The sequence below is a fragment of the Alligator sinensis genome, unplaced genomic scaffold (assembly GCF_000455745.1).
Source record: "Alligator sinensis unplaced genomic scaffold, ASM45574v1 scaffold814_1, whole genome shotgun sequence".
Classification (NCBI taxonomy): Eukaryota; Metazoa; Chordata; order Crocodylia; family Alligatoridae; genus Alligator; species Alligator sinensis.
The window spans coordinates 163,748-177,653 of record NW_005842352.1 but is presented as its reverse complement, the minus strand read 5'-3'; the positions used below and the strand labels follow the sequence as shown (position 1 = coordinate 177,653).

The 13,906-nt window shown below is 42.8% G+C and overlaps 1 protein-coding gene across 1 annotated transcript in view; it reads left to right on the top strand.

The window, feature by feature from the left end:
* The first annotated feature begins 6,001 nt into the window (after positions 1 to 6,001).
* Positions 6,002 to 13,906, top strand: part of GALK2 (galactokinase 2) — an 82,521-nt gene continuing 74,616 nt past the window's right edge. Inside the window, exons 1-2 of the mRNA XM_025210500.1 lie at positions 6,002 to 6,884; positions 9,212 to 9,335. Of these exons, the coding sequence (XP_025066285.1) occupies positions 6,806 to 6,884; positions 9,212 to 9,335 (203 nt within the window). The 5' untranslated portion in view covers positions 6,002 to 6,805. The remainder of the gene's footprint in view (positions 6,885 to 9,211; positions 9,336 to 13,906) is intronic.

Sequence of the window (13,906 nt, the reverse complement as noted above, 5' to 3'; positions counted from 1 at the left end):
GTCGCGGGGCTGCTTGTGCAGCCCGCGGCCCCTCGCAGCCCGGCCCCGGCCCCGGCCCGCCCCCCCTGTGGCCCTCCGGCACGTGGGGCTGGGCCCTTCAGCCCCTCCAGCTGCAGGCTTCTCTGCCCCGCCCCTGCCTGGCACCGTGCACATCGCAAAGGCAATCTAAAGGAGTAGAAGTTAGGCCACATCACCTCCGGATGAAGGGGAGGGACAGGTCTGTGCCAGGGAATGCAGGGCCCTTCCCTGGCGGCCCGTGTTACTGAGCAAACTGTGCCTGGTTGTGTGGCAGAAGAAGGGCCGAACGATTCCTGTTCACTGCTGCACCCGCCTTGGCACCCAGACAAGTGCGTCTGACGACTGCACGTCCTATCCTCCCCCTCAAATTACACTGCGTTGCACGGGGGTGCTGGTTGTAGCTGTGTTGGTCTAAGGACATAGGCAGGCCAGGTTCTTTGAGTAGATGTGATGTCTTTTATTAGACCGACTGAGTCATTGGAAAAAAGTTCTCAGAACAGCAGACTTCCTACGGCTGAAGAAGGGCAACAGCACCCGAAAGCTTGTTGAGAACTTTCTTCCAATGATTTGGTTGGTCTAATAAAAGATTCACAGATGTTAGGTTCGAAAGGGAGCTCAGTAGGTCATTGAGTTTGACCCCCTGCCCCGGGCAGGAAAGAGCGCTGGGGTCAGATGACCTCAGCCAGCTCGTCCAGTCTCCTCTTGAAGACCCCCCAGGGGAGGGGAGAGCACCACCTGCCTTGGAGCCCGTTCCAGGTTCTGGCAACCCTGACTGTGAAGAAGTTCTTTCTAATGTCCAACCTAAATCTGCTCTCTGTCAATTTGTGGCCATTGTTCCTAGTAACTCCAGGGGGTGCCCTATTCCCTACTGCCCTCCCCTGATTAATTTATAGGCAGCCACAAGATCACCTCCCAGCTGTCTTTTGCAAAGGCTGAAGAGATCTAGGTCCCTCAGTCTCCTCATAGGGCCTTGCATGCAGGCCTCTGAGCATATGAGTGGCTGCCTCTGGACCCTCTCGAGATTCTCTACATCCCTCTTGAAGTGCGGCGCCCAAAACTGGATGCAGTACTCCAACTGCGGCCTGACCATTGCCGCATAGAGGGGAAGCATCACCTCCCTGGACCTGGTCATGATGCATCTGCTAATGCATGATAAAGTGTGGTTAGCCTTGTTGATCACTTGGTCACGTTGATGACTCATGTTCATCTTGGAGTCAAGATCCCTTTCCACTGCTGTGCTGCTGAGAAGGTCATCCCCCAGCCTGTAAGTGTGCTGGTGGTTCTTTTTGCCCAGGTGCAGCACTTTGCACTTGGCTTTGTTGAATTGCATCCTGTTTCGTTCTGCCCATTGTTCCAACTTGTCCAGATCCACCTGGATCTGTTCCCTACCCTCTGCTGTGCTAACTTTGCCCCATAATTTGGTATCATCTGTGAACTTGGATGGGGTGCTCTCCACGCCCTCGTCCAAGTCACTGATGAAGACATTGAATAGCACTGATCCAAAAATGGAGCCTTGCAGGACTCCACTGCGCACATCTTTCCAGGTTGATATCAACCTGTCCACCACCACTCTGGGTGCGACCCCTAAGCCAATTTGCCCCCCACCTGACCGTGTAATCATCCACATCACAGCCTGTCAGTTTATTTATGAGAACGGAATGTGATACCGTATCAAAGGCCTTTTTAAAGTCTAGGTAGGTAACATGTACCTCGATTCCTGCGTCTAAGCATTTTGTGACCTGGTCATAAAAAGAAACAAGGTTAGTCAGGCAGGATCTACCTGCAATGAGTCTGTGCCGATTTCCTTTCAGCATTATTTTCCCTGCTGGGCTCCCACAAATGTTATCCTTAATGATTTTTTCCAGAGTTTTCCCAAGGATAGAGGTGAGGCTACCCGGCCTATAGTTTCCTGGTTCCTCCCTCCTCCCCTTCTTGAAAATAGGGACCACATTGGTCCTTTTCCAGTCCTCTGAGACCTGACTGGAGCACCCTGAGTGTTCGAACAGCCGTGCCAGTGGCTGTGCTATGACACTGGTCAGTTTCTTCAGCACCCCTCGATGAAGTTCATCCGGGTCTGCTGATTTGAATACATCCAGCCTGTCTAAGTGCCCTTTCACTAAGTCTGTGCTAACAGTTGGTGGGCTGGTGTCCCTCCTGTGTCTATCTATGATCCAATTGGGAGATTTGTCTTGGTCTGTGTCTAGGAATACAGATGCAAAGAACTCATTGAAGAGCTCAACTTTGGCCCCCCCCCTCTGTCACCAATTGCCCTAGTTTGTCCTGTAGGGGTCCTATGCTATCCTGTGCCTTCCTTTTGCTCCCTATATACCTGAAGAAGGACTTTTTGTTGTCCTTAATTTTTGTCGTCATCCTAAACTCTAATCCTGCTTTGGCCTTCCTAAATGATTCCCTGCAAGTGTGAGCCAGGGAGGAATACTCTTCCTTGGTAGTTCCCCCCTGTTTTCACAGCCTGTATAACTCCCTCTTTGCCCTTAGGCTTTCCTGGACTTCCTTGTTCAGCCAAGAGAGCGTCTTGGCCCCTTTGGCTCCATTTATGTGCAATGAAATCGTCTCCTGTGCCTGTAGGATTGCTCCCTTGAGGAACAACCACCCTTCCTGGATCCCCATTTCGCCAATGCTCTTGAGCTTTAATGCCTCACGAACTAATCTCCTGAGCACACTGAAGTTAGCTTTTTTTGAAGTCTAGCACTTCAGCCCTCCTGGTTAGTTTACCCAAACTTTGCCGGATAGTGAATTCAATCAATCAATGGTCACTATTCCCTAGGTTACCTTGTACCTGCAGATTCCCCACCAGGTCATCTCCTGTAGCTAACACCAAGTCCCTAGTGGGATTGTATACCTCCTGCATTAGGTGGAGGTCCTGTATGCAGGTTAAGAACCTACGTGAGTGGTTAGATTTGGCGGACTGCTCCTCCCAGCAGATGTCAGGGTGGTTTAGGTCACCCATGACTTCCATATCTCTCGACCGTAGGGCTCTGAGAGCTGTCTGGAGAATTCCAGGTCTAGCTCATTCTCCTGGTGTGGCGGTCTATAGTAGACCCCCACTACCAAGTCCCTTTCCCCCTGACCCACTGTCTCCTGAGCCACAGTACCTCAGTTTGGCCCTCCTCTGATCCCATCTTGATTATAGAGGGTGTATATTGTTCCTTAACATAGACAGCAACAACCCTCCCCTTTACCCCCCACTTTATTCCATCTGTACAACCTGTAACCCTCAATGCCTACTGCCCAATTGTGAGTAGGGTCTCACCAGGTTTCAGTTAGTCCAACCAGGTTGAAGTTGTTGCTTGCAAGCAGGAGTGCAAGTTCCTTCTGCTTGTTCCTCATGCTTTAGTGTAGAGCATTAGTGTAGAGACATTTAAGCCCCATGATGGGTGTGGTACCCCCCTGTCCTGATGTTTATTGAGCCCCTTAGTGCTTACTTTAGTGCTTACCTGGACTGATCCAGTGCATTGCTCATGGCTCGCTGATCCTAGGTTCTCCTCATCCTCCGCTTCCCTGTCCCCTGATGCACCTAGTTTAAAGCCCTTCTGAGGAGATCAGCCAACCTGTAAGAGAACAGACTCTTACCTTTAGAACAGAGATGAAGACCATTTTGTCCCAGGATAACTCTCTTATGGAAGTGCGGATAGTGGTTGTAGAAGCTAAAACCCATATGATGGCACCAACTCTGAAGCCACAGGTTGACTTCCCTGATGCAGGCGTCCTGATGCTGATGGCGACTGCTAACCAGAAGCATGGATGAGAAGACCACCTGTGCCCCCGACTTCCTAAGCCTGGCCCCCAGAGCTCTGTGGTCACTCATGATGCGGTCTGGACTACTCCTAGCCGCATCATTCGTGCCCAATGGACGAGGACCATGGGGTAGTAATCGGAGAGCTGGATGAGGTCGGGAATCCTCGCCATGTCCCAGATCCTGGCTCTGGGGAGGCAGCATTCATCCCATGCCATGGGATCTGGTTGACAGATAGGCCCCTCCGTGACTCTCAGGAGGGAGTTGCTGCCCACCATGGGCATCTACTCAAAGAACCTTGACTGCATTTCACTTGATTCTCATTCACAGGTCCAGATCAACATTTTTAAACTTGGATGTGTAAAGAAAATGGGAGTTGAGTTTGCCCAGTGTCTCTGACAATCAGAGCTGAATCAGTGCCTACGTTTAAGCACTCATCTTTCAGAATGTTGGCCATAGTCTATAAGTAGATGATCATCAGTCTTGCTCACAAATAAGACTTTAAAAAGAATCCAATGCTTCTACAAATATGGCTAAAAGATGGCTTTATTTGTTCTCAGACTTTAAATATCAGCAACTATGTACAAATGGCTTTTACATCAAAGCATTCTGGATATTGACACATAAGGCATGCGAGCATCTTAACAGGACTGCAAGGACAGTGGGATATTTTTAGGAGGTATTGTCACGTTTGTGATGCAAAATGGGCTCCACACTGAGGTGGCAAAATTTGTGGATGATGGTACATAAAAGATAGAGAAGTATATGTAAAAACTGAGAGAGATAGTAAACCTTAGTGACCATGAAGCAAGACTGCATATTAAATTTGGTGTTGACAAATACAAAATACATATTGGAAGAAATAACTTAAACTGAATGCCCATTGCTGTGTTCTAAATTAACTACTCAGGACAAATATCTGGGCTCACTGAAAGCCTATATTAAAAATGCAAGGGGGGGTATGTAAAAAACAAACTAACCCTTAGGATATGTGAGAAATGGCAGATAAAATAGAATGGAAAATATTATAATTCCTTAAAAATGCATCTTCACTTGCAATACTGTGTTAAATTATGAGAATAATATAAAATATAATGAACAGGTGTTCACAAATGGATGACCTATGAAGGGCTTCCATTTTTAGAAAGTGATAGATTGCTTAGAGGGGAGAAGAAAAAGAGACATTACAGAAACATAAAAAATAATTAATTATAAAAAGTAAATTAGTATTTCTGTTTATCTTTCTCTTAGTATATGAACAGCAGCATTTAAAGACATTATGTTTTATAATTGAAGGAAAATCCTTTTTACCTGCATACAACTTGTGGAACTCATAAGTAGTTTATGATCAGAGAATTGTTGATTTACAAATATCTTCAAAAATATATATCAGGACAATGGTACAAAACTTACAAACTACCTAATATACTTGTTTTTATTAAAAAGTTAATGGTTTGGTGTGTAACTAACTGAAAGTTTTTCAGAAGTGACTCACTATTATATCAGGGAATTATAGCCCCTAGTGCTGCACCAAAATAATGGCTTCACCTCTTTTTACTTGCCAGTGACTCATTTATTGTCTGTGGTGTGATGCTCTTGGGTTGGGCCTCACTTGTTTGCAAACAGAAGAAGGAAGCTAGAATTTCTCACAATCTTATGGGTTCATCTCCTGTTATGAACCCAATCTTGTCTCGAGCCAAGCCCTTCAGGTAGCCTGGGGCCACAGGTATCATGAGACCCCATAGAGCCCCTAAAGGTACCTGACCTCCAGTGACTGCATGATGGTCAGGGTTCTGCAGGAAGAGCCATCATCGAGCTGGTCTTCAAGTGTGGGTCCTTGGCTCTGCTGGGGGTGGGATGTGATGTGGGCCAACGCCTATGCCAGTGTTCCCCCCTTTCTGAGGCCGGTGGGGCCTTATGCAGGAAGTTCCAGGTTGGGCCTGGAGTCCCAGGCCTCCGTGGAGCCCGGGTCCCTGTGGAGCCCAGCATCTGGCTCTCATTCTGGCCTGGGAAATAGGTCTGTGGAGAGCACGCTGCCTGCTAGCTGTCTGTCCCATCAAGGAAGAGGGAGCAAATTAGCCCACGGATTCGCCGCTCTTCTTGGGGCCGAGCGGGAGTACGCTGCCTGTGGAGCACGCCGGCAGTCGTTGTGCTGGTAAGTGCGGGGCTCAGATGGATCCCTGCTAAAATGGTACTTTTGGATTTCTGTATGCGTGTATTTGTACACGTGTTATATAAATACAGAAACAGAAACTGATAGAAGTGAGAATGCAAAAAACAATTTGACTCCATCCCTTATCCCTAATTAAAATACACATTTTTGTTTAGAATAGAAGAGTAGTAGCATCTATTTAGGACCCCACTCATATGGAAAGAATATCATTTAGTTTTGGAAATGTAGTATTTGATTAAGCTAATTTGCAATGTAAGTGTTACAGAACTGCAAAGTATTATTTACTCCAAATCTGTGTTTTGTCACCTTTCTTTTTATTTTTTCCATTTATCCAATCTTCTGTATGCCAACACACCTTCTTTTTAAATTAGCTGGCAGAGAAAACCCTACATTTTCAGAAATGGCTACTAGTTTTGGATGCTTCATTGTTTGACTGATACATATGAGATGTATTGTGCTCTTAGAAGCCTAGAGCAGCTACACTGGGAAAAATCAGGCCCCCTTTGCTTTTTTAAGTTGCATATCTAAAGTGCTAATCACTTTTGAAAATGTAGGCCTAGTCTCCTGGCTTTGTTTTCAGTTGTATTTTAAAACAAGAACTGTTTTAAACCTGTTTTAACAAGTAATTGTTTTAAAACTTTCTTACTAGTCTACCCCACTCTTTATCTTTACAAATCAAGGTAACAATGACAGCAAAAAATAGGTTACATTTAGCTGTTGTTGTAAAGAATGCCTTCATCGACTTCAGTGGACTTGGAGCCACGTTACTTTAAGGACTAATTTTGGGGTGTGGATTTTCTGTATTCTACCTAGCTTTATTCCTTCTAAAGCATTCCAGTGTTCCTTCTAGACTGCTGAAGATGAAGGAGATGTTTATTTCCAAATTTGGATCAGCTCCCAAGTTTTATGTTCGTGCACCAGGACGAGTCAACTTAATAGGTAATAGGCATATTATTCTTTTGATTTTATTTTATCTTGCATCATGGGGACATAGATTAATTTTTTTGGTTTTGATTATTTGTTTGTTCTTGTGGGTTGTCAGAGAAAGAGTCAATGCTTGATAAAGTCATACATGGGGAGAAGACAGAACTTTGCAACATGCTTGTCTTAGTATTTTAAGTGTTGTTTTGAATAAAGTCAGCTTACAAATTTAAGTATCTTGCCTCGTTGGATTTAGGGTGCATTTCCCAAGAGCTATTTGTATCCCACAGTATAAGGTAAGTGGGAGATGGTGGATTCACTGAAAATAGGGTTACCATATTTCCAGTTCCAAAAAAGAGGACTCTAGCCCTGCTGCTGCCCCTCATTCCTGACCCATAGATCCCAGCCCTGCCAGTACCACTCCCGCCCAAACTACAGAACCCTGCTTCCCTGGGCTATGCTGGAGCCCCTCCCTCCCAACCTGCAGCCCCAACATCCTTGCTGGTGCCCCTCACTCCTGAACAGCAACTCCCTGGTGCTGCCAGTGCCCTGCCCTCCCAATGCCCTGTCGTCTGTCTGTCCCCCCCTCCACCCCACCCCCGGTGCCCCTCACTCCTGAACAGCAACTCCCTGGTGCTGCCAGTGCCCTGCCCTCCCAATGCCCTGTCGTCTGTCTGTCCCCCCCTCCACCCCACCCCCGGTGCCCCTCACTCCCAAGCCAGAGCCCCCACAGCCCTGCTGGTGCCGCTCACTCCCAAACCACAGCCCCCTGCTCCTACCAGCCCTGCCTCTGTGAGCATAGGCACTGGCTGCAGTGCCATTAGGTCAGCCATGCAGTTCCCTGCTGCCCCTGAAGGCCCTCCCACCCCCTTCCCCTGCTGGAGGGGAAGGCACCTCACCTGCTCCTTCCTAGGGCAAGCAGGGAGGTGCCAGGAAAAACTTTGAAGGTGAGCAGAGCAAAATCCTGACATTTGACTATATTTAAAAAAAAATTTAAAACTGACTAGATGGAGATAGAAGGATTTAAAAAGAGGACATGTCTGGGAGAACCTGGGTGTATGGTAACCCTACCAGAAGATATCTCTAAGATGGGTTCATGAAATTAGTCTGTATTTTTCTCAGTACCTCAGTTTAAATCTTCAGACCCAGCATGTCTTCAGGCACTGAGTATTACACTTTGATAAAAGTAAGACATCATTTCCTGCAATCCCCTCTCTCTTATTCTGCAGATGTGCTACACAGTTGTGCCCAGAGTGATTAGAATAGCTAATTTCAGGTCCATTTCAGGTCTAGGGGTATGGTGTAGTTATTTATTTCACAAGTTTGTTTTACGGCTTCCTTCTGGCATTTATCTTTTTATGATCATACCCTTTCTTAGGTAACAGATCCCCAAACAATTAAAATGTGATCCAGCTGATCAGATGACTTTCTCAGTGAAAGGAATCATTACAAATACACATTACAAATAAATTAGTCTGTGTGCAGTCAATTGCAATTTTTCCTATGGTTTTCTGTAAGATAATCAGAGTGGGGAACAGATGCTAACTGAAAATTATTACTAAGAGATGGGTACGTACTGTGTCCATTTTCTTTTTAAATGTCATTTTGTATCTTGTGAATAACTGTATTAAGGGTGATTAAATATCATTATTATTTATTGGAAAAAGTCCAGGAATAGTTTGGCAAAAAATTCCTGCATAAGCCTGATTCACTGGCTAATGAGTCATCCAAGATCAGTTGAGAATGTCACAAGAAGGGATCATGCATTGCATTTTTCTGCACTGCATATTTGCTACCACTTAATGAAAATGATTTAAGTTGCTTATTTTGCTAGTTTTATTAGTTACATATGAAGCACAATTAGTTTCCTTGTTCTAACTACTAGTCAACAATCTTTTTCTAAGTCTATGATTTCATGTAACTATGTTAAAGAACATAACATTTTAAAAAGTGATGTAGTAGACAATATCCCTGGAGAAATGTTAAACTATTTTGCACTAATATAGAGTTTAAAAAGTGGAGAAGACATCCACTAAAATTAATGAAATAAGTAGAGTTGTAGTGTACATATTTTACAATGTAGACTATTAAGAAATTTGCATTTCTGTAATAGCCTTTAGCATAGGTGCCAACTTTTGTTTTTGCTGGCTGGGGGCTAAGATGATGGAGATGTGGAAAGTTTTACACATTTTAGGTGCCAGCCCCTTCCCGAGGTGGGTGAGGGTGCTGGGCCTCAGGCCCCCATGTACTTGGTGCCTCTGGCATTTAGAATTGAGCATATTTTTTCTGGACAGCTGATTATAACAAGCATTATTAAAAAATGCTGGAATTCTGCTCGTTTTTAGGAGAGCATATAGATTACTGCGGGTATGCGGTGTTACCTATGGCTGTAGAACAAGATATACTTATAATGGTGGAACCTGTAAAAACTCAAGTTATCCAACTGGCGAATACAAACCCTTTGTACTTGTAAGTATGATACTTGTTTTTTTATGCTAATTTATATGATAATTGTAATATAAGTGAGCTCTTGTGATCTCTAGCAGGCTAACAATACAAAATGATATGGTTGCAAATTAAATGTATACAATAGTATATTACCTCACTGGATGGAATATCATTGCTACTAATTATACTGCCTATACTGGCCCAAAAGGCCAGATCTACTATTTCTCTTCACCTCTTTGTTTAAGTTTCCCCTCACATACCACTTCTCTCAAGATCTCTATGGACTTTAGAAATATTTTCACTGAAGGTTTAGCTGTTGAGAATCTGGAATTTTAAATTCCAGATTTAAATTAGGCCTGTTGTCTACAGTCATCAGCAGTCTCCTGAAATTCAGATGGTATGTGACCAGGGCCATATAAATGAATGGGATCTCTCTCAATTAGAAAAGCATTTACATTCGGTTGTATCTGAAAGGGTGGCAGAAAATAAAAGCGCGGTGAGACTTGACTGTCTGAGCCAGAGCTTGGCACATCAAATAACCTAAATGAGTTTTTGTTAAAGTAATTAAAGTTAATTAAACCTAGATATAGCTCTTGAATTAAAATTGCATGCATGTTCAGTAGATTTTATAGCTTTGTTGGCTTCAATTTGGAACCATATGGTTTAGGCCTAGAAGGTAAGCTTTCCGAATACAGCAGATAGCATCTCTGCTTTACTGAAGAAACTCTCCTAGTTATAAGTAAAGCCAAAATATATCCACATAGTTCATCAAAACGGAGTATATCTTTCAATGCTTCTGAGGCTTTATATATCAACAATTGCCTTTAACTTGCTTTATCTTCTTCCAATCTGTAACAGCACTAGGGCCTATGCTTGTGGTGAATGAAAAGCATGTGACCTTTGCTAACAAGGCTTTAACCACAAGCCTCAGTAGTCTTACTCCTTCCCTAGTTCATCTTTGATTTTACATACTGCTGAAATGTTTCATACTGTTGCAAGCCTCTTTCACTTAGAGTTTGTTTTAACTTATGGGAAAGACATAACAGAGAACAGGTTGTAAAGAGTCACCTTCTCAGATCTTAAAAGCTTCTCATGTAACAAAGTGCCCTTTGATTTCGGTTGGACTAAAAGCCCATTCAAGAACTGTTCAACTTTCAGGTCCTCAAGGCTACTCCTCACTAGCCTAATGCATTGTAGTTAAGAATGTAAGTGTAGAGACTATCTTGATAAAACACTTTGAGGAGTGTTCTGGGAAATACTTCAGAATAATAACAGCTAGCTGATTATCCGTCTCATGGCAGTTATGAAAGCCTTGTATTGAAAAAAATCAGTCATTAGCTGACTGCTCTTAAATTTCAGGTAGCAGATTGAAATTTCAGTTGACAAACAGACGGAGTACTGTGATAACGAGCCAAATTGTCCAGAAAAAACAAGGATTAAATAGCAGTGAAGGCGAGACGGAATATCAATCAGATAATCACTTCTCATAAAAACACCTCACTACCTGATACACATGCACATGAATTCTCATGTCTAGCCTTGCAGCAAAGGTAAAGTTTCCCAAGCATTCTTTGAAAAGGAAAAAAAAAAAGCATTCTTTGTTAGGCAATGTCTTCAAGAATTAAAGAGGTAAAAATTCATTTGGTCAGCTTGTGCCCTCAACAGGATAGCTGATACTAACAGTTGAACATGGGCATGGATAATATCTAAATAAATAAGACAGCTCATTTGGGTACACCATAACAAACATATATAATGATTTCATTATAATGCTTGTTCATCTACGCGTATATGCATACATTACTTTTCATTATAGTGTGCTGCCTCTAGTTAGGGCCCTGAAGGTACCCTGCACATAAGCAGTTTAAAGATTGCTTTTTATTTTGCATCAGAATGGAAAATTAAACCTTTTACATTTTTTTAAAGGTATGACAGAGAAATTAAATATTGCAGTAAACCAGTGGTTAGGGGTACCTTGTGGTGCAGAAGACTCAGGTTGAAATCTTACTCTGCCATTCTCACTTCCTGACCCACTGAATATTTAATTATTTATACAATATGGAGCAGCTCATTGAGGGGGAGAGAATGTGCAACTGAGATGAAGCTTCTGAAGTTTTTGCATGTCACAGATGAATGCAAAGGGAATAGAGCAAGGGAAAAACTGCTTTCTAGGGCACACCCCCTTGACAATCAACAGATACTTCTTGACAATTTTGGGACATTTTGAGGTAGTAGGACATTCCCTCCGACCCTACCAGTTCGACTCATGACCAAACTACCTCCTTTTTGATCTCAGTTAAATAAAAATATTGCAGCCTCCTGGTTATGAATTTTTCTTTTTTATTTGATCTGTACTCATGACGATACTGTGGTAGATCTAGGGAGTTATCAAGAAAGTTCATGTGAGAAAATAGGGATCTGACAACAATAGAAGAAAAGCTGAGCGGGAGCAGACTGAGGTAGTTTGGCATATAGCTAGAAGGCCTAAAGAGTAATTAGGAAGGAAAGTTCAGGTTATGAGATCGAAAAGCAGAAAGAAAGGTAGCTCCAAGTAGACACAGTATAAGCATTTAAATTCACACCTGAGAATATGTGATGTATCAGGCTAGAAATATACATTGCCAAATTAAGAGCTTATACTAGTTCAACTATTTTGGTAAGACTATCACACCATTAGTGTAGATGGCTAAGCCAGTAAAAAAAAAAAAGTGTTGGCCATTTCTAAACCAGTGTAAGAAGCATAATTTGCAGCCTACGCAAGGATAATAGATCATCTCTTCCCTTAAAGCCCCTAGAAAAGATTTTGCGGTGTTAGCCAAAATGCCTCTGAGGAGTCCAGAGGCTGCACCCTATCATAGTAGATTGTACTTCAAGAAATCTAGTTTGTCATAATGCTTGAATAACCTTCATTAGCCCTTCCTGACCTCCTGAGTACTTCTTGTGCTGATTTACCATTGCAGAACCAGCATCAGGTAGACCCAGTCATGTCCTGTTTAGTGATGCAGATTAACTCCAGTTTCTAAATGATAGCACACTTTCTTATGCATGTACTCTTTGTACAGAAAAATGCAGTGTGGACATCATTGGGATAGGAAGCCACAATATTTATCTGGAGCAATAATTCCTGTAGCAGTATTCAGATTTAGGACATTTTAATTAAATGAGAAACAAAATATTCCAAAGATTATCTTTTGTACCTTCAAAATTTATATTTGGAGGTTCAAAATACATCAGTAGGAAAAGTTACTATTGGAATTACAGTCTGTAAATAAACATGGTAAAGATTTTACCAGTTCAAAATGGAAAATTCAAATGTGCTTCAGCAAGCAGATCAAAAGTAATGAAAAAGAAAGCCTTGATCAAGGTTTGGAAGAGCAGATAAAGCTCTAAAATGAAATTGTTATGCACATTTAAAGGGATAAGACCTTTTTTGTTAGTCTTTCACTTCCCTTACGCCCTGTCCATGTTCAGGACAACATTTACACATCTTAAATAAGTGCTGTTTTGAATAGGAATAGGGGTGCTTCCATGTTTGGGTGTCTATTACTAAGAAAAATTATTGTTAATAAGAATCAGCTTGCAGAGGAGATATTCTGCACAATCAAAGTATTCCCAGCAGTCTTGGACTTCACCAACAACAGAGTTAGGAAGGTACTAAGATGTTTTCAAATCTAGATTAGGCACTATGGGCACCTATATATGTGTATGGGGCTGCTCTGGCAGGCTGTAATTACAGCACGTCAGAGCAGACTCAATTAATAGTGTCACCTGGAGCATGGTAATTACGCTTTAACTACAGTCATCACTTTAACTAAAGCTCATTTGACGAGCTTTAGTTAAAGCAACCGCCCCCACCATTTTTCAGTGTGGAGATGCTGATACATGTGACGCTATGGGCACTTTAATAAGAGCAGCTCTCAGAGCCGCTCTAGTTAAAGTGCTACCCCCCACAACTCCTGCAGCACATTATAAATGCCCTAGCTCTATCACTCCATGGTTTTTTTGTGGTTACTTCACAGTTGCTGGATTTGCAGATTCTGAGCTCTCACTGTTGGTAAATGGGAGTAGAAGACATTCAGCACTTTGTAGTTGATTTTCTTCTTACAGGATCAGGCTGTATTTATTTGTCCTAGTGACTGTCACAAGACAACTTGGAACACTTTTTAAAGCCCAAATCATAGCTCTTGATGTAGAGAAAGTAATTCCTTGATTTTAAAATTTGCATTTTGCTTTCTTTAATTACTAAAAGCAGTCTTGCTACTGGTAGTGAACTGGATTGGAATTAGAATCTAGGCTGTGCAGTGCCTTAGGCGAGGGACAGACATTACACATAAACCAGTTTAAGTGATCAGAAACTGCTTTAAACCTGAAACAGATCATAAGTTCACTGCACATAAACCAGTTTCAAAATGGCCAAAACCAGTTTGAGATAAACCTGGTTGAATGTAGTATCAGACTTAACTGATTGAGCTCAAACTGGTTTATGCAACTTCTGTCCCAGACCCTGTCCTGGTTTAAGTTAAACCAGAGTCCCGCAGCATCCTGGCATGCTCTTTGTGCTGGGTGATCTGCTCCAGCAGAGCAGGGCTGGC